The sequence below is a fragment of the Hyperolius riggenbachi genome, chromosome 4 (assembly GCF_040937935.1).
Source record: "Hyperolius riggenbachi isolate aHypRig1 chromosome 4, aHypRig1.pri, whole genome shotgun sequence".
Classification (NCBI taxonomy): Eukaryota; Metazoa; Chordata; class Amphibia; order Anura; family Hyperoliidae; genus Hyperolius; species Hyperolius riggenbachi.
The window spans coordinates 85,089,591-85,116,052 of record NC_090649.1 but is presented as its reverse complement, the minus strand read 5'-3'; the positions used below and the strand labels follow the sequence as shown (position 1 = coordinate 85,116,052).

The 26,462-nt window shown below is 46.7% G+C and overlaps 1 protein-coding gene across 2 annotated transcripts in view; it reads right to left on the bottom strand.

The window, feature by feature from the left end:
• Positions 1-2,188: 2,188 nt before the first annotated feature.
• Positions 2,189-26,462, bottom strand: part of RAD51AP2 (RAD51 associated protein 2) — a 72,702-nt gene continuing 48,428 nt past the window's right edge. For both annotated transcript variants that reach the window (XM_068280274.1, XM_068280273.1), the window contains exons 4-5: positions 10,305-10,391; positions 2,189-4,712 (exon numbers count right to left, since the gene is read on the bottom strand). In XM_068280274.1, coding sequence (XP_068136375.1) covers positions 4,594-4,712; positions 10,305-10,391 — 206 coding nt within the window. In that variant the 3' untranslated portion in view covers positions 2,189-4,593. The remainder of the gene's footprint in view (positions 4,713-10,304; positions 10,392-26,462) is intronic.

Below are 26,462 nucleotides of genomic sequence, written 5' to 3'. Positions count from 1 at the left end.
AGCCAACAGGGTCAGGAGAAGTTCACTTACTTGCTCTTCACAGCATGTTCCATGTGACTGACTATTTCCTTCTTCAGGCTTTGTGCTGTGAAGTGCAAGTAAGCAGGGCCAGATTTAAGCAAAGGCACCACAGGAGCAAGGGCACCAAAGCAGCAGGCTAAACTGGTGCAGCATTTGCAAGCTTGCAAATGCTGCATTGCAGGGAGTGAGTGAGCGCCTGACCACGGTACTCTGCTGCTAGCCGCCTGTGCAGCAGCCACCTTGCTCTCTGTGCACGCTTTCATTGTGGCCGGTGGCTATGGACTTGGCCAGCATTGGAGTCAGAAAGGAAAAGGAAGCTTCTGCACTGGGGACGAGTGGAGAAATGAGTGACACTGATGGCTGCTGCGGTGTGAAGGCGAGCTGGCTACCTATACTGAAAGGGGGGTGGGAAAAGGAGGGATTAAGGGAGTCATCTGGCTACCTATACTAGAGGGAAGGCAGAGGGGTCATCTGGCTACCTGTACTGGAGGGGGGGGGGGGGTATCAGGCTAACTATACTAGAGGGAAAGGGGGAGGGGTCATCTGGCTACCTATACTAAAGAGGGGAGGGGGCATCAGGCTACCTATACTAGAGGGAAGGGGGAGGGGTCATCTGGCTACCTATACTGGAGGGGGGAGGGTCATCAGGCTATCTATATTAGAGGGAAGGGGGAAAGGGTTATTTGGCTACTTATACTGGAGGGAAGGGGGGAGTGGTTATCTCGCTGCCTACACTGAAGGGGGGCAGCTAGTGACAGTGGCCTTGGGCGGTAAAGAGTACAAATCTGGCCCTGCAAGTAAGTGATCTCCCCCTGACCCTGTCCGCTTGTCCGGTAGTGAAATGGTGCTGCGGAGTGGTGTTCTGAAGTATTTGGATATTCCAAATTCAATATGCTGAATTTGAAAACCAACATTACTTGCAAATAGTGGCCTGTGGCCAGGAACTGAACCTGGGCCTCTAAGAGGGTTACTATCTAATGTCATATATAGGCATAAGGCCTGAAGAGCAAACAGTTGCTCTCTAAATTATTTATGAGATCAGAACAGAGCAATGAACATGCTATTTTAACAAATAATCAGAAATATATATCTGCATAAGTGCATAAGTGTATGATTATCTCAGAAGCAGACACAGGCCGATATACATTTTTTCAACTTTATTGATGATCAATTGTTGTGAACAGACGACTTACATTCTTGTGAACACACCCTCATAATAAGGAACTGGGACACTCAGTTTTAAAGTAAATCAATCACTTCACAAACAGGAACAAGAAATGGAAGAGGCAAATGACCTGGTATGTTACAGCGCTTGGCAGTAGCTTTGCTTGTACGTTATGGTGCTTGGAAGGTACCTTCAATGTTCTTAATATGAATGTAGCTGCACTTGGGACTTCCCTAAATCATGCAATGCTCTTTGCATAAAAAGGCTTTAACACATTACAAAGTTACAGCTAGGCCTGACTTTCTATAGAAGCTGTGACTCTGCACTAATAAGCTGGACCTGTGCGGAAAAAAAAAAACCTTATGGAAGGCACTAATTCTATAAAACACCAGTTGACTAGATGCCATTGTAACTTTCGGTCTTTAGCAATTTCTGAGTCACTCTTCTGCAGCAAGTATGACGTATGTTTAGGCAGAGATAAGTATAGTGGAGTCAGAACACCTGATCTGCATACTTATTCTGTGTCACTGACTCCGAAAGTAGTAAAACAGACCTTAAAGGGACACTGTAGGGGGGGTCGGGGGAAAATGAGCTAAACTTACCCGGGGCTTCTAACGGTCCCCCGCAGACATCCTGTGTTGGTGCAGCCACTCGCCGATGCTCCGGCCCCGCCTCCAGTTCACTTCTGGAATTTCTGACTTTAAAGTCAGAAAACCACTGCGTCTGCACGCCAGTGTCCTCGCTCCCGCTGATGTCACCAGGAGTGTACTGCACAGACACAGACCATACTGGGCCTGCGCTGTGCGCTCTTGATGACATCAGCGGGATCGAGGACACGGCAACGCAGGCGCAGTGGTTTTCAGACTATAAAGTCTGAAATTCCAGAAGTGAACCGGAGGCGGGGCCAGAGCATTGGGGAGTGGCTGCGCCAACACAGGATGTCTGCGGGGGACCGTTAGAAGCCCCGGGTAAGTTCAACTCATTTTCCCCTGACCCCCCTACAGTATCCCTTTAACTAATAAGCTAAATAGGAGACAGAGTTATGAGCAGCCTCACTTACTACCTGTCTTTGCCAGTATCCTGAATGGGTCCCCAGTTATACTTGGCACACCTGCAATGGGAGCACTTCAGCATTCTAGCACTTCAAAGCTCCACCCCCTCGGTAGAGAGGCTGGTGGTCAATGTGACGGAGGTGCGGCCTGGAAGAGCAGGAACATTTGAGAACCCGCTGAGCACAATGTGTCATATTGTTTTAAAGTTCCACTTGCTTTCTCCACCTGGTAAAGTGACTACTGGGTCACATTGTTCTCTTTAGAGCTTGGACTCAAGCTTGGAAAGATAATCAGCATATAAAGAAAAACCCTCAATTTTGTTGGTGGTCTGACACAGGAGCGAGTGGATGCCAACGGGGAAGTGCTGGATCCTGTGGTGAGGCTGTCTGAATATCCAGATGTCAGGAAACCCAGATGCTGGAGACTAGGGGCGAGTGTCTGTAAAGCTGAGGGCTCTAAAGCACAGGAGAGGTGAGCAGTGGGCTCCAGAGATGAAGAGGTTAAAAAGATGGGAGAGGAACATCGGACTGCATCAGAGGGAGAGAGGGCAGAGCAACACACGGGGACATCTGCGGGTGGGGGGGGGGTTGTGCCTCTCCCTCATAAGGCACCTGTAGGCATGAGCCTACAGTGCCTTATGGGGAATCCAGTCCTGCAAGGGCTGAATTTATATACAGTACATAAGTATATGTGCATAGATCCTGCCCGGGGTATGAGATATAATGATAACATGCTACATGCAATTCCTGTATGACAAAGGGCCCAGAAGTAACATTTTTTGTGAACTGGTGGCTGGTCTGAAGGCAGGCCTAGCACTGTACAGCAGTGATGGGTGGTGGAGCAGCTAAATTATACAGTGTTGTATGCATACCTTAGGGTGAGGGTGGCTGATGTCTAGTGATTATTCCCCTGAGGTTCCAAAAATACTTTATATTGTACCTGAAGTGAGGAATCTCACTTCAGGTTAGATACTTACCTATGTAGAGGGAAGGCTGTGAATACCATAGAGCCTTCCCGGTCCTTGGGTCCTCCACTCATTTCACCAATGTCTCCCACTAAAGTTATTCAATATGATAGGTCGAATACCTCTTCAGCAGTCCTCCTGCAGCTTTCAGAAGTATTCACATCTCCGAGTACTTCCAAAGATGAGTGCATCTCTACTGCCCAGTACAGATGCGCTCATCTTCGGAAGCACTCAGGGACACGAATACTTCCAAAAGCTGCCGAAGAGTATTGAAGACACAGCCAGTCGCGTAACTTCAACAGTGGATGGCTCAGCCTTCCCTCTACATAGTTAAGTATCTTACCCAAAGTGGGTTTCCTCATTTCAGGTTTGCTTGAAGACAGAGTAGATATTCAGATCAGAAGGAATTCCCATTTCAGTTCGATTTACTTTAAATCCTGTGATCCAGAGCGATAACTAAGACAGGGTTATCCATAGTGCATATTAACAGAGTTGTTACTACAGGTCCCATATGAAGAAGTGCAGAGAAGAGCATATGGTCAAATATCCATTTCCATATATCAAATTCTCCACAAGCACTGTTTGTTCAGTGATGTCACCTCCTAACAGAAGTTCTTCTTGCAGGTTAGTTTGCGTGGCAACAAATGAAGCCATTACATGGCGGTGCTGCTAGAAACCCACTATCTCCAAAGCTTAGACTGCAACACAGGAACTTGTCTGGTACGGGTCACAGGTCAGCTATAATCACAGTCACAACAGATCTGCAACAATTTTTAAGTGTACCTGTGATGACTGGGTGAAAATGGTTTTACTTAGCTGGGGCTTCCTCCAGCCCCCTGAAGTCCATCAGCTCCCTCAATGTTCTGCTGGTCACATCCACTATGCCTCTTTCAGCCCCGTAAAATCAGCTCAGTCATGGACTATTGTGCATGCGTGGTCCTTGCTGCGCATACCCATATACCCGAGAGCACTCTGCTCATTAAGACTGTAACTGCACATTCTCAGAACCCTCCTGGACACAGGAGTGGGATAGAGGAGGGGCGAGTCTCATAACATCGCATAGGCAGTGCAGCACAACCCAGCTAGATTGCGGACTTCACAGGAGCACAGCAGATCGGACCGGAAGGACATCAAAGGTGCAGAGGGACTACAGGGGGTTGGAGGAAGCTCCAGGTAAGTAAGTATGAATCCTTTTCTCTCATTCATCTCAGGTTTACTTTAAATTCTTGTATAACACATATTTAAATATTAACTAAAATGAACTTTGCAAATACATTTCCGTACAGTTATTCTGTCTGCATTACTCAAACCTGTAGGATGCCTGCAAGAACTCTGATTGTATTAATAAATTAATTCAATCTATTTATGCCATCTTTGGAATATGAATTTTACTAGTGCAGATAAGGATGGAGCTGTTTAATCTTAGCTTTCCTTGACAGGCCAATCCTGAGAGGGCCAGAGCGTGTCTTGAGTGGTGTCACTCTTCCGATCCCGTGAGAAAATGTCACTCCTGGGGGAAGATAAGACGTCTTATCATGAGGTGTGCAGGGAAGATAGGAAGTGCTTGCTTCAGTAATGACATTCTCATTTTCCTAAATAATAAGCATGATACAATGCTGTCCATTGTTTAAGGTGGCTTGCTCCATATGACAGACAGGTGACCAGCTGGGACTGTACACTAGTGATTATTATGTAGAGAGAATTCAGGAGGAGGACTGTGTCTAGAGATTTATATTTGCCAGTGTCGAGGTTATTGCAGGAGGTGGCTGCTGAATTCAGCCAAACGTAATGTTAATTAAAAGGTATATAACAAAATGATGTTATGATGATATAACAGCATTCTGTTATATACCTTGACAAAGCCTCCCCCCAATCCCCTCCCCACTCCCCGTGGCCCCAAAAATGTTGTTGGTGACTGGAATGAACATATATGACCTCAATTCACTAAGCAGTTTAGACTAGTCTACTGATGGTTTTTAGTCTACTGATGGTTTGGTCAGTTGCATCAAAGGGGAATTCACTATTATCAAATGTTTTAGACCTGTTTTTAGACCTGGTCTGAACCCTATGGTAATTAGGTGGGTAAAGCAGGGGAAATTATCAAAAGATGCAATTCACAAACAAGTAGCTATGACTGATATCCTTCTCCTCTGATGAGCTCTCCTCTGGATATAATTAAACTCCTGTATAAATTGATTCAAAAGGTTCCATCCTCACATCTAAAATACCTCACATAATTACTTTACCTACAGAAATCAGCTGGTCTAATCTATGTCAGAAAAAGTGGGCGTGGTTATTCCTTGTTTGCCTTTGTGAATTGTGTAATTACTGAATGGTAGACTAGGTCTAAAAACAGGTCTAAAACATTACACCAAACCATCAGTAGACTAAAAACCATGCTTAGTGAATTGAGGCCTCTATGTAAATAAACCACGCTGAATTTTCTCAGAGTGTGCGGACCCTTTGGATTTTTCTATAGAGGTTCGGTAAGTCGCTTCTGCTGCGCAAAGCTCTGCAAGGGGTAGGTTAGTGTTATTTTTGGGCAAGTTGTTTGACTTACACATATCCGGCATCAGGTAATCCCCGAATGTGCCAGATAGTTGGTGGTCTTACTGTAGAAATGCAGTGACAAAATCTGTTCACTGGGCAGGCATGTCACTGCATGGCAACATTACATTTTTAAATAAACAATGTAGGAAGCCTACTGAAGATACAGTGTGCTGCCCAGCAATCAGTAGAGAAATATGCACACACATGCACAATTCCAGTGAAGCCAAGCATGGCTCCTAGGGCTGGATTTACCATAAGGCCTACAGGCGCCTGATGGTGGAAAGGCGGCTCACTCCCCTCCCTGGGTGCCTCCCTCTTTCCCTATGCAGAGTTCTGAGCAGAGCGTAATATGAGGTTACTCTCCCAGCTCTCGGCATTCCACTGATGGGATCTCCCTTCAGTCAGGGGCACCCCTAGCAACTTAATATTGAGGGTACTTCTGGTTACTTAACCTCCCCGGCGTTCTATTGAGATCGCCAGGGAGGCTGCGGGAGGGGTTTTTTTTAATTAAAAAAAAACTATTTCATGCAGCCAACTGAAAGTTGGCTGCATGAAAGCCCACTAGAGGGCTCTCTGGAGGCGTTCTTCCGATCGCCTCCGGCGCCCAGAATAAACAAGGAAGGCCGCAATGAGCGGCCTTCCTTGTTTTGCTTAGATCATCGCCATGTCGACGAGCGGAGTGACGTCATGGACGTCAGCCGACGTCCTGACGTCAGCCGCCTCCGATCCAGCCCTTAGCGCTGGCCGGAACTTTTTGTTCCGGCTACGCTGGGCTCAGGCGGCTGGGGGGACCCTCTTTCGCCGCTGCTCGCGGCGGATCGCCGCAGAGCGGCGGCGATCAGGCAGCACACGCGGCTGGCAAAGTGCCGGCTGCGTGTGCTGCACTTTATTTGAAGAAAATCGGCCCAGCAGGGCCTGAGCGGCAGCCTCCGGCGGTGATGGACGAGCTGAGCTCGTCCATACCGCTCAGGAGGTTAATGCTAAGAGACACTGGTAGCTAGCTATGCTGGCAAGGGAGGTAAGGGAGAAGTCACAGCTGGGACAGCCAGTTTTTGTAGGTTCATGGAGGGTGTAGTGTAGTGTGCCAGGACATCTGTGCCTATAGGCTCCTGTGATGTAAATCCGAGCCTGATGGCTCCTGATATACAGAGAGCTGTGATAGTCCATGGTTCTTAATATATAATGGGCTGGGCAGAAAGCATCCAGCAGAGCGAGTGTGTTCACTAGCCCATTCGATAAGATATGTGTAAAACACTGAGCAGCAACCTAAATCAAATCTCAAACAAATCATAAGCAAAAGCTAACAGAGGTGCCAGGCGGTTTACTTTAAACACTCAGTCCAACTGACAATGTAAAGTCCGCTCAGAACCTGCCATCCAAAATAATTTGAATTTGGAGGACAGTTATTCCAACTGAGCTGACTGTCATCATATACAATGTCAGTTGGACTGAGTGTTTAACCACCCTGGCGTTCTGATAAGATCGCCAGGGAGGCTGCGGGAGGGTTTTTTTTTAATAAAAAAAAAACTATTTCATGCAGCCAACTGAAAGTTGGCTGCATGAAAGCCCACTAGAGGGCGCTCCGGAGGCGTTCTTCCGATTGCCTCCGGCGCCCAGAATAAACAAGGAAGGCCGCAATGAGCGGCCTTCCTTGTTTTGCTTAGATCGTCGCCATAGCGACGAGCGGAGTGACGTCATGGACGTCAGCCGACATCCTGACGTCAGCCGCCTCCGATCCAGCCCTTAGCGCTGGCCGGAACTTTTTGTTCCGGCTACGCTGGGCTCAGGCGGCTGGGGGGACCCTCTTTCGCCGCTGCTCGCGGCGGATCGCCGCAGAGCGGCGGCGATCAGGCAGCACACGCGGCTGGCAAAGTGCCGGCTGCGTGTGCTGCTCTTTATTTGAAGAAAATCGGCCCAGCAGGGCCTGAGCGGCAGCCTCCGGCGGTGATGGACGAGCTGAGCTCGTCCATACCGCCAGGCTGGTTAAAGAGAAACTCCGACCAAGAATTGAACTTTATCCCAATCAGTAGCCGATACCCGCTTTTACATGAGAAATCTATTCCTTTTCACAAACAGACCATCAGGGGGCGCTGTATGACTGATACTGTGGTGAAACCCCTCCCACAAGAAACTCTTTAGTTCGTACTCCTGGCAGTTTCCTGTCTGGGAACCTTGCTGCATTGTGGGAAATAGCTGTTTACAGCTGTTTCCAACTGCCAAAAAAACATGCAGCAGCTACATCACCTGCCAACAGTAAAAATGTCACCATGTAATAAATGTTAGAATGTAAATCAGGGATTTAAAAGATTTTACAATGGGCAAACACTGACTAAATCATGTATACATAATGATTGTAAAAATGATGCATTTTTTATTACATTATTTTCACTGGAGTTCCTCTTTAAAGAACAACTATCAAAGAAACTTTTTTTCTGTAAACCCCACCTCATTTTCTTCACAGAAAACATGAAAAGATGAAAAAAGCCTTTGGGCTTGATTCACAAAGCGGTGCTAACTGTTAGCACGCCTGTGAAAACCCCCTTAGCACGTCTAAACCAGCTTTTCGCGCGCAAAACTTTACGCGCACACTGCACAGAGCGCAGGGCGCTCCGCGCGAAGTGCCCATTAAAGCCTATGGGACTTAGCGCATGCATAGGACTTTGCGCGCGTAAAACTTTGCGCGCAGTACTTTGCGCGCGATCTGATTGAGAAAACCGGTGCTAACCTACTTAGCATCCTGGTTAGCACAGCTAAAGACTTTACACGTGCTAAGTAGGTTAGCACCGCATAGTGAATCAAGCCCTTTGTATTGCTATTTGCTAGTAATTACTGGAAATATATGTGGCATTTAGAAGTTTAGTTAATTTTAGTTGTCCTTTAACCACTTCACAGCTCCAGTACAGTATATCTACTCCCCTGCAGACTTCATCTAACCGCCCAGGGGAGTAAATATACGTACTCCCGCTGCTACCACTGCTGTAAGCGCTCCCGCTTATTTGTGCGCTCGCTCATGTTGCCATCTGCCCGCCAGGAGATCAATGAATGGGAAAGCAATTCCTAATCATTGATCTAAGTCCCCGTAGCAATTATCGGCGCCTTTTATGAGAAGCTGCACGATCATTCTAATAAATAAAAGTTTACCATCTTCAGTACACTTCCTGTAAGCATACATATTTCGCTTACAGGACATATAACAAAAAAAAGACTGAGGCCATCTTGTGGCCAAATAGTAAAACTACATCTAAAAGTACTTTTTTTAAATGCAAAGACCTGTTTTTACATTTTAAATTAATCCCTTACCTCCCACTCCCCAATAGTTACCAACATTTATTTTTTTTGTAAAAAAATACAATGAAATAAATTTACAATTATAAAAAATGCATTAATAGTTTTCTTAGGGACTGAACTTTTTTAATATGTATGTCAAGACGGTATAATACTGTTACTTTATAAATTATGGGCTTTTTATTAGTGATGGATGCAAAACTGAAAAAAATGCATCTTTATTTCCTAATAAAATATTGGCGCCAGACATTGTGATAGGGACATCATTTAAATGGTGTAATAACCGGTACAAATGGGCACATTAATTACGTGGATTTTAATTACGGTAGCATGCATTATTTAAAAATTATAATGGCCGAAAACTGAAAAATAAGGATTTTTTTCCAATTTTTTTTCTTATTTTTCCATTAAAAAACATTTATAATAAAAAAATTCTTGGCATAATGTACCACCCAAAGTAAGCCTAATAAGTGATAAAAAAAAACACATTGAACACATTTCATTCTGATAAGTAGAGATAAAGTTATTGGCAAATGAATGGAAGGAGCTGAAAGGTGAAAATTGCTTGGATGCTGAAGGGGTAAAACCCCTCAGTTGTGAAGTGGTTAAATATTTATATCAAGAGGGTATAACACTGTTACTTTATAAATTATGGGCTTGTAATTAGGGATAGATGCAAAACTGAAAAAAATGCACCTTTATTTGCAAATAAAATATTGGCGCCAAACATTGTGATACGGACATAATTTAAATGGTGTAATAACTGGGACAAATGGGCATATAAGTTATATGGATTTTAATTATAGTAGCATGCATTATTTAAAAACTATAATGGCGGAAAACTGAAAAATAATGTTTTTTCTTCCAAATGTTTTCCTATTTTCCCATTAAAACACATTTAGAATAAAATAATTATTGGCATAATGTCCCACCTAAAGAAAGCCTAATTGGTGGTGAAAAAAACAAGATATAGTTCATTTCATTGTGATAAGTAATGATAAAGTTATAGGCGAATGAATGGATGGAGCGCTGAAAGGAGAAAATTGCTCTGGTGGTCAGGTGGTAAAACCCCTCAGTTGTGAAGTGGTTAAAGTAGCCCACTTGGCAGCACTGTTGACTTTTGCTTACACTAAAACTGATTTTAAACTGATGGATAGCAGTTTGTAATCCCATGGTTTAGTAAATTGGCCTCATGTGGGTCTTCGATTATTATCATATTTGTCAAATTCTCAATGAACTGGCCAAAAAAGCCTACATTTCCACTTACCACATTCAGTGTCTGACATAGTGCTTTTCTGTCCATAACTGGAAAATGAAAATGATGGCGTCCATGAAAATGTCTTTCCAGTATCTCCTAAAAAACATAAAATGTTACCTAGATTTGGATGTATTCCAGAAGCCATTATTTTTGTCCTCTACAGTCACAGAGTAAAAAGACAAATGTCTTCTATTTACTTTTTGGTCCTTTACAAAACTCTAGTGGCTCTGGTTTTCCATGACTTATCTGGGAATTCTCTAACACCTTTAGAACTTTATATTAGTTGTGATTATTTTGATAACATCCTATACAGACTGACATTTGGTTCCTAGTGGTGGACATTACCTGCTAAAACACTGCTGTCAATGCTAAACTGCAATGGCTGACAAGGCTGAATTTATACTTTATAGTAGCACTTTTAATGTTTATAAACTGAAAAGTAACAGTAAAGCCTCTGTCCAACCTTAGTTTTTATTAACTCTATCACCTCCTCTCCCTCCCACCAAAGTAGTAATAGTGAAATTTGTTTAAAGTAGAAACATAAATGCCTTGATTCACCAGTGCTCCTACTTAAAGGATACCCGAACTGACATGTGACATGATGAGATAGACATGGGTATGTACAGTGCCTAGCACACAATAACTATGCTGGGTTCCTTTTTTTTCTTTCTCTGCCTAAAAGAGTTAAATATCAGGTATGTAATTGGCTGACTCAGTCCTGACTCAGACAGGAAGTGACTACAGTGTGACCCTCACTGATAAGAAATTCCAACTATAAAACACTTTCCTAGCAGAAAATGGCTTCTGAGAGCAGGAAAGAGATAAAGAGGGTCAACAGTTCATAGATTTTAGCTTTGGCATACTTCAATGAATGTATCATCGAGCAAAAATAATAAACAGTTAAAACTTAAAAAATAGATTTAAACATAAAATAAAACCGTGAAATATCTTTAAGAAAGTCATTTTTAGGAGAAGGAGGATAGATACAATTGTTTATTTCATTCGTTTATTTTTGCCTCAGGTGTCCTTTAAACTCTGCAACTCTGAACGCCTTTATCTTCCTGGCCACTATACCTTGTGAGTGGGAAGGTGTGGCCTAGCTGCCACTTCCCCCCCTTCCCAATTATAATTTAATAGGAGGCATGGCTGGCCTGCCACTCAACCCCCCACATGTGGATGTCAGTAGGTAATTTGTATGGGACAGCTCTGTAAGCTGTGTAAGCTCTGTAAGTTACTTGTCTGCAAGGCTTTTCCTCCATCCACGCCAGTGGAGCTGAACTTCCGACATGTCTTTTGGGTAGTGTTGGGCGAACAGTGTTCGCCACTGTTCGGGTTCTGCAGAACATCACCCTGTTCGGGTGATGTTCGAGTTCGGCCGAACACCTGACGGTGCTCGGCCAAACCGTTCGGCCACATGGCCGAACTAAGAGCGCATGGCCGAACGTTCCCCGAACGTTCGGCTAGCGCTGTGATTGGCCGAACGGGTCACGTGGTTCGGGCCCGAACGCGCTCTGATTGGCCGAACGGTCACGTGGTTCGGGTAAATAAATACCCGAACCACGTCATATCTCCGCCATTTGTCTGTGGGTTTAGCTTTGGGTAGGCAGGCAGGGTAGTTCGCTCTCCAGCCACGCTAGCCAGGGTCCCCCCCAGTCATTGTGTGTCGCTGCTGAGAACAGTAGTACACCGCTCGCTCAGCCACACTATATATAGCATTGTGTACTGCCACTGTGCACCTCGCTCAGCCACGCTATATATATAGCATTGTGTTTTCTGACACTCTGTGTACACGGCTTAGCCTGACTAATATAGCATTGTGTGTACTGCCACTGTGCACCTCGCTCAGCCACGCTATATATAGCATTGTGTGTACTGCCACTGTGCACCTCGCTCAGCCACGCTATATATAGCATTGTGTGTACTGCCACTGTGCACCTCGCTCAGCCACGCTATATATATAGCATTGTGTTTTCTGACACTCTGTGTACACGGCTTAGCCTGACTAATATAGCATTGTGTGTACTGCCACTGTGCACCTCGCTCAGCCACGCTATATATAGCATTGTGTGTACTGCCACTGTGCACCTCGCTCAGCCACGCTATATATAGCATTGTGTGTACTGCCACTGTGCACCTCGCTCAGCCACGCTATATATATAGCATTGTGTTTTCTGACACTCTGTGTACACGGCTTAGCCTGACTAATATAGCATTGTGTGTACTGCCACTGTGCACCTCGCTCAGCCACGCTATATATAGCATTGTGTGTACTGCCACTGTGCACCTCGCTCAGCCACGCTATATATAGCATTGTGTGTACTGCCACTGTGCACCTCGCTCAGCCACGCTATATATATAGCATTGTGTTTTCTGACACTCTGTGTACACGGCTTAGCCTGACTAATATAGCATTGTGTGTACTGCCACTGTGCACCTCGCTCAGCCACGCTATATATAGCATTGTGTGTACTGCCACTGTGCACCTCGCTCAGCCACGCTATATATAGCATTGTGTGTACTGCCACTGTGCACCTTGCTCAGCCACGCTATATATAGCATTGTGTGTACTGCCACTGTGCACCTCGCTCAGCCACGCTATATATATAGCATTGTGTTTTCTGACACTCTGTGTACACGGCTTAGCCTGACTAATATAGCATTGTGTGTACTGCCACTGTGCACCTCACTCAGCCACGCTATATATATAGCATTGTGTTTTCTGACACTCTGTGTACACGGCTTAGCCTGACTAATATAGCATTGTGTGTACTGCCACTGTGCACCTCGCTCAGCCACGCTATATATAGCATTGTGTGTACTGCCACTGTGCACCTCGCTCAGCCACGCTATATATAGCATTGTGTGTACTGCCACTGTGCACCTCGCTCAGCCACGCTATATATATAGCATTGTGTTTTCTGACACTCTGTGTACACGGCTTAGCCTGACTAATATAGCATTGTGTGTACTGCCACTGTGCACCTCGCTCAGCCACGCTATATATAGCATTGTGTGTACTGCCACTGTGCACCTCGCTCAGCCACGCTATATATAGCATTGTGTGTACTGCCACTGTGCACCTCGCTCAGCCACGCTATATATAGCATTGTGTGTACTGCCACTGTGCACCTCGCTCAGCCACGCTATATATAGCATTGTGTTTTCTGACACTCTGTGTACACGGCTTAGCCTGACTAATATAGCATTGTGTGTACTGCCACTGTGCACCTCGCTCAGCCACGCTATATATAGCATTGTGTTTTCTGACACTCTGTGTACACGGCTTAGCCTGGCTCTATAGCATTGTGTGTACTGCCACTGTGCACCTCGCTCAGCCACGCTATATATAGCATTGTGTTTACTGCCACTCTGTGTACACCGCTCAGCCAGACTATATACCGTTGTTTACTGACACTCTGTGTACACCGCTCAGCCAGACTATATACCATTGTTTACTGACACTCTGTGTACACGGCTCAGCCTGACTATAAAGCATTGTGTGTACTGCCACTGTGCACCTCGCTCAGCCACGCTATATATAGCATTGTATTTCTGACACTCTGTGTACACGGCTTAGCCTGACTATATAGCATTGTGTGTACTGCCACTGTGCACCTCGCTCAGCCACGCTATATATAGCATTGTGCTTTCTGACACTCTGTGTACACGGCTTAGCCTGACTAATATAGCATTGTGTGTACTGCCACTGTGCACCTCGCTCAGCCACGCTATATATAGCATTGTGTTTTCTGACACTCTGTGTACACGGCTTAGCCAGACTATATAGCATTGTGTGTACTGCCACTCTGTGTACACCGCTCAGCCAGACTATATAGCATTGTGTTTACTTCCACTCTGTGTCTGCTGGGCCTGGGAACAGTAGTACACCGCTCACCCGCCACTGTATAGCATTGTGCTCTGTGTCGCTGCTGGGAATAGTGGTACTGTATAGCATTTCTGTACTGCCACTGTACTGCTGCCAGTCAGCGTGTACTGTAAGGATAAGTGAAATGAGGAAGAAATCCGGTGAAAGAGGAAGGGGCAAGGGAAGAGGTGTTTCCCCTGACGGTTCACGTACAGGCCACAGGGGAGCACCCAAGAAAACCCACTCAATACCGCCCATGTTGTCCAGGACAACAACCCTCACAAATCCAAAAGAACAGGACCAGATAATTACTTGGATGACCTCTCAAGCGTCCAGCAGTGGGTTAAGCAGCACCAGCACATCACGCACGAGGTCCGAGTCCTCAGCCAGTTACAAGGAGCCAGTGGGCACAAAGCTGACACAACCGGCAGCGACACCACGCACACAACTGCCAGATAACCAGTCCTATGAATTACCTCAGGACACAATGGGGTATTCGCAGGAGCTATTCCCAGCCCAACAAACTTCCACCTATGAAAGGTCAATGGAGGAACAGCCAGAAATGTTGTGCCCGGATTCACAACCATTAACTGTGGGAAATGCACCGCGCACTGAAATACAAGGCGAGTCCGAGGAGGACTCGGAAACCCAAATCCCAGAGCAAGTTGGGCAGGAGGGGTTGCAATTGCAGGAGGTCGGCCGACAAGATCTGGAAGACAACGTTGGAGTGAGCTGCGCAGAGGTTGTTCTGGGGAGCTCTACTCCACGGCGGCGGCCCCCCACAATGACATATGACGAGTTTGAGGAGATGGAAGAGGAGGGTATGGACAATGTGGACAGAGACCCAGATTTTATTTGTGAACGAGAACATCGCCGTCGTAGCAGCAGCACAGATGAGTCTGTTGAAGAACCCACTGCTGCACGAGTTCGCCTTGTGCCACAAGGTAGGCGGCGCGCAATTTCAGGCACCACAAGCGTGGAAGTTAGAGTGAGAGGCAAAAGAGGAGGAAACAGAAATCGCCAGCAAGGAGGCAGGTGCTCCAAAGTCTGGGCTTTCTTTGAAGACTGCACTGAGGATGTTACCATGGCGATTTGCAAGGTGTGCAAGACTCGCCTGAGCAGGGGGAAAAGTATTAACAACCTCTCCACCACCAGCATGAGCCGCCACATACTATCCAAACATCCCACTCTGTGGGCAAACGCGGCAGGACAGGGTACCAGCAACACTGCCTCCCTTGGGTTCACCAGACTCACCACCAGACCCGCCTCAGCAGCAGCAGTAGCCCAGCCATTGCGTGGTTCACAACATTCACAAACATCAGACGACGCTGACACTGTCACTTTCCGGAGTAGTGCTCTTGAGGTCTCCCAGTGTTCATCAAACACAACAACCAACAGCCCTTCCGTGTGCAGCGCTACGGTTCAGTTGTCTGTGTCGGAGATGTTTGAGCGCAAGAGGAAATTGCCAGCAAATGACCCCCGGGCCGTGGCAGTAACAGCCAGCATAGCCAAGCTTCTGGCCTGCGAAATGCTGCCATATCGAGTGGTGGAGACAAACAGCTTCAAGGGCATGATGTCAGTGGCCATCCCACGTTACGTGGTTCCCAGCCGCTACCACTTTGCGCGCTCTGCAGTGCCTGAGTTGCATGAGCACGTGGTCAGCAAAATAACCCGAAGCTTGAAGAATGCCGTTGCCTGCAAGGTTCACCTCACCACTGACACTTGGACAAGTGCGTTCGGCCAGGGTCGATACATCTCCCTTACCGCGCACTGGGTGAACCTTGTGGAGCCTGGCAGCGATTCCTCACCTGCTACGGCGCGGGTGTTGCCCACGCCGCAAACAGCTGCACCGCCGTCCCTCCCACTGGATAACAACAGCAGCACCTACCTCTCTGACTCCTTCTCCTCCAACGCATCTCAAAGCTGTACCTCATCCGGAAACGCTAACCCAGCAGCAGTAGGATCGTGGAAGCAGTGCAGCACAGCTGTTGGCATGCGTCAGCAAGCGTTGCTGAAGCTGATCTGCCTTGGGGATAAGCAGCACACAGGGGAGGAAATTTGGAAGGGAATAAAGGAACAGACGGATTTGTGGCTGGCACCGCTGGACTTGAAACCGGGCATGGTTGTGTGTGATAATGGGAGTAATCTCATTCGCGCTTTAAGGTTGGCTAAGCTGACACACATCCCTTGCCTGGCACACGTGATGAACCTAGTAGTTCAGCGGTTCCTGAGGACATACCCAGGCGTGGCCGATCTTCTGTTGAAGGTGCGTCGAGTGGCCAAACATTGTAGAAATTCCAGTACTGCTTCGGGGGCACTCGCCAAGATGCAGGAGCGCTTCAATCTCCCCCACCATCGCTTGCTGTGTGATGTCCCTACGCGCTGGAATTCTACGCTGCACATGCTAGCACGCTTTTGTGAGCAGAAGAGTGCAGTGGTCCAGTACATGACGGCGCAGTACCGAGGCGCATCCGGACAGCTGCCAAGCTTCTGTGGATCCGATTGGGCCAACATGTTGGACCTCTGCCAAGTCCTCCAAAATTTTGAGCAATCCACGTTGCTTGTGAGCAGTGACAACTCTTCAGTCAGCATTACCATACCACTGCTGTGTTTACTGAAGAGGTCAATGTTGAAAATCAAGGAAACAGCTATCATGATGCAACTGGGGGAATCTGAAGGAGAAAACGATCAGCGTGATGGTACCAACATCAGGCCATCCGCCTCAGGGAACGCTGGCCCCAGCAGCTATGACGAAGAAGAGGAGGAGGAACAGCTGGAGTTGGAGCAGGAATTTCATGCCACCACTGACGAGGGCCAGAGCGGTGCACGTTGGACTTCCACAATTCAGCGCGAATGGTCAGCAGAAGCAGACCAGGAGGAAGGTGACGACTATGATGCATCACAACAACTATCACAACGCTCACAAGAGGATGATGAGGATTCTGGTAGGACTCTTGCACACATGGCTCAATTCATGCTAGACTGCATTGAACGCGACCCACGCATTGTGCGCATTCTGGACAACACCAATTACTGGGTTTATACCCTTCTGGATCCACGGTACAAACACAATGTTCCAAAACTGCTTGAAGAAAGAGTCAGACAGGTCAAAATGGAAGAATACCAGCAGGCCCTTGTGGAGACTTTAGAGAGGAGATTGACATCCTCCCCCTCCTCTAGCCAGTTGTACGCCGACAGACTGACTTCCGCAAACCCAGGACGACCAGGAGGGCAGCAAACAACGCAAGCCGCAGCTAGTGCCCAAAAGGGAACGGTATCGGCAGTGTCCTTGGAGTGGGAAAATTTTCTGACACCCATGCAGCAGCAGCCCACTGAACAGGAAGCGTGCAGATCCACCTCCAACACCGATCGCCTGGAGAAGATGGTCAAGGACTACATGTCAGATGACGTAGCTGTGTCGAACAATCCATCTGCACCCTTCAACTATTGGGTATCGAAGCTAGACACCTGGCACGAACTGGCAATGTACGCAATAGAGGTGCTGGCTTGCCCGGCAGCCAGCGTTATGTCGGAACGCTGTTTCAGTGCTGCCGGAGGCATCGTCACAGATCGGCGTATCCGCCTCTCCACAGAAAATGCAGACCGTCTGACTCAAATTAAAATGAATCAATCCTGGATTGGAAACGACTACGCAACACTCCAGGACCTCAACCAAGTAACATGACCAATGAACATCTGGGATGGTGTAGCGTTACCGGTCCCTGTTTATTGAACCTCTCATCTGTATTACATTTATGACTGCATGGCGGCAAAAAGCATTGCTGCTATATCCGCACGCTTTTTGTCCTCATGCAAGGCCTGGGTTGTTGTGTCTCAAAAAGCATGGCCTTCTCCTCCTGCGCCTGCTCCTGTTCCATCACGTGTGCTGCTGCTGCTGCTGGGTTAGCGTTGCCGGTCCCTGTTTATTGAACCACTTATCTTTATTACATTTATGACTGCATGGCGGTACAAAGCATGCTATCCGCACGCTTCTTGTCCTCATGCAAGGCCTGGGTTGTTGTGTCTCACAAAGCGTGGCCTTCTCCTCCTGCGCCTCCTCCTGTTCCATCACGTCTGCTGCTGCTGGGTTAGCGTTGCCGCGTGGTCCCTGTTTATTGAACCACTTATCTTTATTACATTTATGACTGCATGGCGGTACAAAGCATGCTATCCGCACGCTTCTTGTCCTCATGCAAGGCCTGGGTTGTTGTGTCTCACAAAGCGTGGCCTTCTCCTCCTGCACCTCCTCCTGTTCCATCACGTCTGCTGCTGCTGGGTTAGCGTTGCCGCGTGGTCCCTGTTTATTGAACCACTTATCTTTATTACATTTATGACTGCATGGCGGTACAAAGCATGCTATCCGCACCCTTCTTGTCCTCATGCAAGGCCTGGGTTGTTGTGTCTCACAAAGCGTGGCCTTCTCCTCCTGCGCCTCCTCCTGTTCCATCACGTCTGCTGCTGCTGGGTTAGCGTTGCCGCGTGGTCCCTGTTTATTGAACCACTTATCTTTATTACATTTATGACTGCATGGCGGTACCTCATGCAAGGCCTGGGTTGTTGTGTCTCACAAAGCGTGGCCTTCTCCTCCTGCGCCTCCTCCTGTTCCATCACGTCTGCTGCTGCTGGGTTAGCGTTGCCGCGTGGTCCCTGTTTATTGAACCACTTATCTTTATTACATTTATGACTGCATGGCGGTACCTCATGCAAGGCCTGGGTTGTTGTGTCTCACAAAGCGTGGCCTTCTCCTCCTGCGCCTCCTCCTGTTCCATCACGTCTGCTGCTGCTGGGTTAGTGTTGCCGCGTGGTCCCTGTTTATTGAACCACTTATCTTTATTACATTTATGACTGCATGGCGGTACCTCATGCAAGGCCTGGGTTGTTGTGTCTCACAAAGCGTGGCCTTCTCCTCCTGCGCCTGCTCCTGTTCCATCACGTGTGCTGCTGCTGCTGCTGGGTTAGCGTTGCCGGTCCCTGTTTATGGAACCTCTTATCTTTATTACATTTATGACTGCATGGCGGTACAAAGCATGCTATCCGCACGCTTCTTGTCCTCATGCAAGGCCTGGGTTGTTGTGTCTCACAAAGCGTGGCCTTCTCCTCCTGCGCCACCCTCCTCCTGTTCCATCACGTGTGCTGCTGCTGGGTTAGCGTTACCGGTCCTTTTTCCTGGAACCTCTTATATGTATTACATTTATGACTGCATGCCGACAAAAAGCATGTTACCTGTGCAAAGAAAACAGACATTTCCCGCATTTAAAAGACAGTTTTCCCTTTGAAACTTTAAAATCGATTTTCTCAAAAACTATAACCTCTTTTTGCTAAAAAAAAATTTTCCTCTTGTACCCACTCCCAAGGTGCACATACCCTGTAAATTTGGGGTATGTAGCATGTAAGGAGGCTTTACAAAGCACAAAAGTTCGGGTCCCCATTGACTTCCATTATGTTCGGAGTTCGGGTCGAACACCCGAACATCGCGGCCATGTTCGGCCTGTTCGGCCCGAACCCGAACATCTAGATGTTCGCCCAACACTACTTCTGGGTCCTAATCACATCCAGTCACATGATATGACATGTGATCGTGATCCAGTAGATGGTGTCAGCATTAGAGACTCTTCCTTTACCCTTCTGCCACCACGGAGTGACGCTGTAACGCTGACAACATCCCCTGAATCACAATCACATGTCTTATCATGTGATTAGATGGGATCTGGACCTAGAAGACAATGTCAGTGTTACGTTGCTGCCACTGTGAAGGAGAGAAGAAGTCGATCCAGCCAACCACACAGGTAACTATAACAGCTCCCTGCTGCCCACTCTGCATAGCCTGCCAGGCTGGGAAGGCACACTTCCCCAGTGGCAGGAAAAAAATTGGCCCTGCAGCCAAAAAAAGGTTAACTTTATTTGGCTACTAAAAGGTTAAAGTAAAGCAAAATACCTGAGATTCACGTACCAATGTTTTTACCTATGTTGTGTTCAATAGTCACAGGTCCAGAGTAATAGAAACTAGATTTATTTATAGAGATGGCCCAAACTGTTCGCTGGCGAGCAGTATTCTGCGAACATCCGCTGTTCGCATTCACGGCAAACAGCAAAGATTTGACATGTTCGATTAGCCCCTATACATTATCATTGAGCTAAACTTTGAGCCCTTACCTCATAGTCAGCAGACACATGTCAGCCAATCAGCTAGCACCCCTTCCTGGACCTCCCGCTCCCTATCAAAAAGCAGTTGCGGTGGCCATATTGGGTTAATTCTCTGCTGGCTGCTGACTGTTAGTGGGACAGACTTGCTGCAGATAGGTAGGGGAAGTATTAGCTAGGCCTGTGTTCCTGTTCCTCAATTGCTGTGAAAGCGTCCCAAACAGCCCTTTTGAGGGCTAGTACATCGGTCTCCTGTATTTTTTGTGTGTGTGACACTTCACAGCCCACTGACACCCAGAGCTGTGTGCACAATACTGTTATTGTTGTTGCTTCATTAAGTTGCACACACAGAACCACTCCAGTGCATTATTATTTCACTGTATTCTGATAGTACTATTGCATTTCTGTGTGTGACACTCCACAGCCCACTGACACCCAGAGCTGTGCATAATGTGATTTCTGCCCTTTAGGGATTAAAACCCGACTTTGCGGCAACTCCGCAATTTTTGGTGGGATTTTTGGCATGGATCCCTCTCCGGCATGCCACAGTTCAGGTGTTAAACCCCTTGAAACAACTTTTTTCATCACTTTTGTGGCCAGAAACAGTTTTTGTAGGTTTTAAATTAGTTTGCCCATTGAAGACGATGGCGGTTCGCCAGATTCGCCTGTTCACGAACATTTGCGCAAGTTCGAGTTCGCCGTTCGCAAACGGTAAATTCTATGTTCGTGACATCTCTATTTATTTACAAGATTCACCAGCTCTCTACATAAACAGTGCCTTTCCTCTGTGTCTCCAGCCAGGCAGCACAGGAACCAACAACCCACAACAGTATAGATAATCTTATGCATTAAACAAATAAAACAGTGCCATCTACAGGCCAGATGCATGAACACCACAACCTAAAACAAAATTAATTTCACTGTAGGCAAAATGTGATCTTACTCACAGGCGGCAAACACTATCTAAGAGGTGGGGAAATTATGCTAACGATTTCTCGCTTTCCCTGTTGAGGCTCACAGTCAGCAATTCACAATATAAAGTGGTATCTGTAATCTTTAATAAAATATTGCTACAAGTGTTTTTTTTTATTTTGTAAGCTGCAAATTGCCATCACAGCAGTGACAGTCATGTTTTGATTCCAGCTGTCAGTTACAGAGCTTATAACATTGTCATTTTTTGTATCTGTGCATCTAGATATCTTTGGTATACTTCACCATAATAACCTGATTTATTCATAAGTCACAGCAGCATTCAAAACTGAATCATGCGTTGATTACATACCTGTTCATGCACTACCTGTGCAGCCTCCTGCAGGGTAAATCAGATACAAATGCAAAGTTTACATTAGATTTACACAATAAGGCCAGATGAGAGGGGGTAAAGCTACTTATAGGTAGGGATGCTCAATCGGATTTCATGGAATTAAAATTTCCGCATTTCCAATTGAATATCCGCGGAAATACTGCATTACCGGACTCTGTAATTTAAGCCCAGTCACAGAACTCGGAAGCATTGGACCAATTAAAAGACTCCTTGGAAAACAGGATTCTGATTTCTGCAGAAATACCCAGGGCTGGGTTTACCATAAGGCACTGTAGGCTTATCACGCTGATACACGAAGAGATCTGACGTAACAAGTGCAAATCACAGTACTAGTGAGAAAAGCGTAGTCTGAGACAAGCCGAGGTCGTCATGGGCGGCGCCAGGGGGTGCAAGGGGGTGCTCAAGCACCCCCTAGAATTGTCCAAGCACCCCCAAAGCACCCCCTGGTGTGAACTGACTTCAGGCGTCTAAGAGATGCCGAGTCAGTTTACAGCGGCAGCCCGAAGCAGCAGAGCAGGGCTACGGTAAGATGGCCGCCGGAAGCCCTGCGCTGCAGACTTGGAGTCTGCAGTGCAGGGCTTCGGGCGGCCATTTTCCCGTAGCCCTGCTCACTGGGTAATGCAGGCTGCAGGCAGGAAGTCACGTGAAGGAAGAGGATCGTGGGAGCTGCGCGCCACAAGGAGGTCGGGACAGGAGGAGGTCGGGACAGGAGGTTTTCTGGCTGTAGGTGAGTAAATGGGTTTTTCTTTTCTTTTTCAGGTGGTGTTGCTGATTGTGGTCATAACTGCTGAGCATTGTGCATATTGTGGTCAGAACTGCTGAGCATTGTGCATATTGTGGTCAGATCTGCTGAGGATTGTGCATATTGGGGTCATATCTGATAACGATTGTGCATATTAGGGTCATATCTGATAACGATTGTGCGTATTGGGGTCATATCTGATAACGATTGTGCGTACTGGAGTCATATCTGATAACGATTGTGCGTATTGGGGTCATAGCTGATAATGATTGTGCGTGTTGGGGTCATATCTGATAACGATTGTGCGTATTGGGGTCATATTTGATAACGATTGTGCATATTGGGGTCATATCTGATAGCGATTGTGCATATTGGGGTCATATCTGATAACGATTGTGCATATTGGGGTCATATCTGATAAGGATTGTGCATATTGGGGTCATATCTGATAACGATTGTGCATATTGGGGTCATATCTGATAACGATTGTGCATATTGGGGTCATATCTGATAACGATTGTGCATATTGGGGTTATTGAACTTGTTTTTTGTTCAAATCTGCTCACATTACGTGTATTTTCTTGAGAAAACCTGCACGATTATGTGAATTTTCTCGGGAAAGGGTCACCAAAACTTAGGCCCTCTGTCTTTGCGTTGCACTTTTAAAGGGAACCCGAGGTGAGAATAATATTGAGGCTGCCATATTTATCTCATTTTAAGCAATACCAGCTGCCTGGCTGCCGTGTTGGTCCTCTGCCTCTAATTCTTTCAACCATAGACCCTGAACAAGCATGCAGCAGGTCAGGGGTTTCTGACAATATTGTCAGAACTGACAAGATTAGCTGCATGCTTGTTTCTGGTGTAATTCAGTTCACTACTGCAGCCAAATAGATCAGCAGGGCTGCCAGGAAACTAGTATTGTTTAAAAGGAAATAAATATGGCAGTCTCCATATCACTCTCACCCTGGGTTCACTTTAAATTACAGTAAGCCCCACCCTCATCCGGTCATGACCACACCCATTTTTCGCCGCGGCGCGCTTTGCGTGCCGCAAGTCGTCAGCTACCCCAGAAATTGGTCCAGCACCTGCATAGCACCCCCTACGAAAAATCCCTGGAGCCGCCACTGGAGGTTGTACACGTGAGCAGATGACTGAAGTACAGAACAGCTAGGCAAAATCGTAGTCAAATAACAAGCAGAGTCATACACATAAGTCAGATGTCAGTCGTATTGGAAGGATCAAACAGTAGCAAAGTCAGGGACAGGCCGAGTCATACACACAAATCAGATGGCAGTAGTATAAAGGGCTAGGCAGATACGAGGTTAATAGGCAGGCAAAGGTCGGTACACAGATCAATATACAATATTACAATTAATACAATACTGACTGACTAGAGTACATATATATTGTGCTGATGCGCAATATATGAAATGTAGCTCTCAAACTCTCACTAGCTAAGGGCCAAGAACCAGTGAACTGATTAGTATCAAGGCCAAAGAGCAAGGGAACTCTCTTGCCTTAAAGCGGAATATACCCAGAATTTCTTCTTTGCTCTAAAAGATTATTTACAGCATATAATATACTAACACAATGTTTTTTTTTTAGTAAAACAGCATTCAAAGGGTTACATCACAGGGCTGACTCTTTCTTCTGCAGGCAGAACCCACATCCAAACTGCTTTTAAGCGTATCTTGTGTACACATTCTTTACTTAATACATTTATGTAAACATTCTCTGGCTGTGCAGGACTTCAGCTGATGAATGCTGAAGTGAAAAACAGATCAGAAATAACTGCTGGCAGCATTTACAACAGAATGACAACAGTTATAAATAAAATGCACCAGCAGCTTTAAAAATAAATTAACTGAACTTTGGGAAGTTATAATGTCTAAATGAATAATAATACTTGTGCACAAAAGCAAATATGATAATTCCATGGGTTATAAAAAGTAAAAATAAAAAGAAAACACATTTTTGTAGAAGATTTTGTCAGAGTTTTAAACCGCTTTAAGTATCCAAAATGCAGAGTGTAAGCCCGCCCCTGGAATTGACAGCACCTCCTACCAGAAAGTGTCAGCTGATGACCTCACAGCTGACATCACCTCAAAAACACCTCCTCAGCCTGTAAAGGCTGCTCTGCCCCGCACGCGTCCGTCTAAGTGCACTGCGCACGCGCGCACGCTGATTCACCACCGCAGGGGTGCTGTGGCTGCAACTGGAGGCCGACAGACCACACGAGCAAGTACAGCTGGAGACGCCACGGGAGACGCCGCAGGAAGGTAAGCTCGTTACAAGGCTCTTGCCTACAGGCGCTCGATAATGGAAAGGCGGCTCACTCCCCTCCCTGGATGCCTCCCTGCCTCCTTCCTTAGAGTCCTGAGCAGAATTTAAATGAGAGGTTACTCACACTGCTCTCAGCATTCCACTGACAAGATCTCCCTTCAGTTGGAGGTACCTCTAGCTACCTAATACTGAGGATACCTCTGCTACCTAATACTAAGGGGCACCGTAGGAACCTGTGATGGGCAAGGGAAGTAAAGGACAAATGACAGCTGGGACAGCCAGCACACCTGCGGTGCGGTTCGATGGGGTTAGTCGGGTCACGGAGGGCAAAGTCTAGGGTGCCAGAACATCTGTGCCGATAGGCTCTAGTAATGTAAATCTGTGCCTGGAAATACAACATTACCACAACTTAATAAATTTAGCCCAATCAAAGAACTTCGGAAGCATTGAACCAATCAGAGGATGCAAAGTCCCCTCGGAAACACAGCATTTAGTTGCATGTACTGTATTGTAGTTTCTCTCTGGAAAACAATTCAGCATCCAGGCCTGTAGCTAAAAGGAAATCTGGGACACTTGGCAAGCAAGTCAGATACAGAAAATGTGACAATCCCTCTAATCTGCAAGACACTTGGCTTTACGCTGGCAGAAATGTCTGCAGCTGGTGCTGATGATGCAAAAATAGCTGCATGGCTGCCAGTGAGTCACCAGAAAGAACAATAATTGTGTTATTCTTCTCGGCAGTATTTGATTATTAGCAAGAGGAAGGCATCAAAGCGTATCATCATCAAGGCATGTTCTGTACAGTGAATGCTGAGAACGGGTCCAGTACAGGCGCAGATGTCACTAAACTGCTGTGCTTCAGTGCTGACCCTCAGTAATGGGTAGCAATGTGCAATGTCAAGAGGCACCACAGGGACAACCTTATCACACAGCACCGCCAACACTTATTACATCACCTGCCAGAGGAGCTGTGCAGATGGAAGTTATCTGGCACTGCAGTTCCAGTATAAACCAACAGTGTGACATGGAGGTGGAGAAGAAGCACAGCACTGAGGAGGCAATCTGTAACATTTGCATTTACATCACCGTGTGGGAATGATTTACTGAAACTGGAGAACATCAGAGTAACCAAGCAGCTCGTGGTGACCCAAACCACTAGGAAAGCAGAAAGAGATAATTTGCATATTCAGTAGTGGTGCATTGTGGGTAACCACAAGTGTTCACTTATAGCTAAATTAATGCAAGTTTCCTTCTGTTTTAACAAAGCAAATCACACCAAGCATGGAGAACAGCACAGAACATAAATGACTGGGCTATCCTGGGCACTATTTGTTTTTCTTTTTAAAGGAAAGTAGTTCTGCGCCTGTGGTACCATCCTGATGACATCGGAGAGACCACGTGACCCGCGCATTGGACCGCAGAAGAAGCCGACCCGGGACCTGGCGAGCTGCGCCCACCGGAGCTGCGGCGAGGGCACAGGACGCCTGCCAGGGGCTGGAGGAAGCCCCAGGTGAGTGGATCTTTTTTTTGTTATTATTATTATTAGCTTGGATCACTCCTTTAAGAAAAACTGTGAGGTTTGCGGTGCAGTGTTTTTGATAATGAGATCCAAAAATGAATTGAAGGGTTCCTCCAGGCAGGGCCGGTTCTCTCATAAAGCAAGGTAGAGTAGGAGGAGAAGTGAGAGGAGAGCGAGGTCATCATTAAGGAAAAGCAGCTTGTTGTGCTGTGTGAGGAGTCTGACACTAAGTGAGGAGGGGGGAGGCAGGAGAGCAGCAGTGTTTCCTTTGACTTGCACAGCAGAAGGGAGAA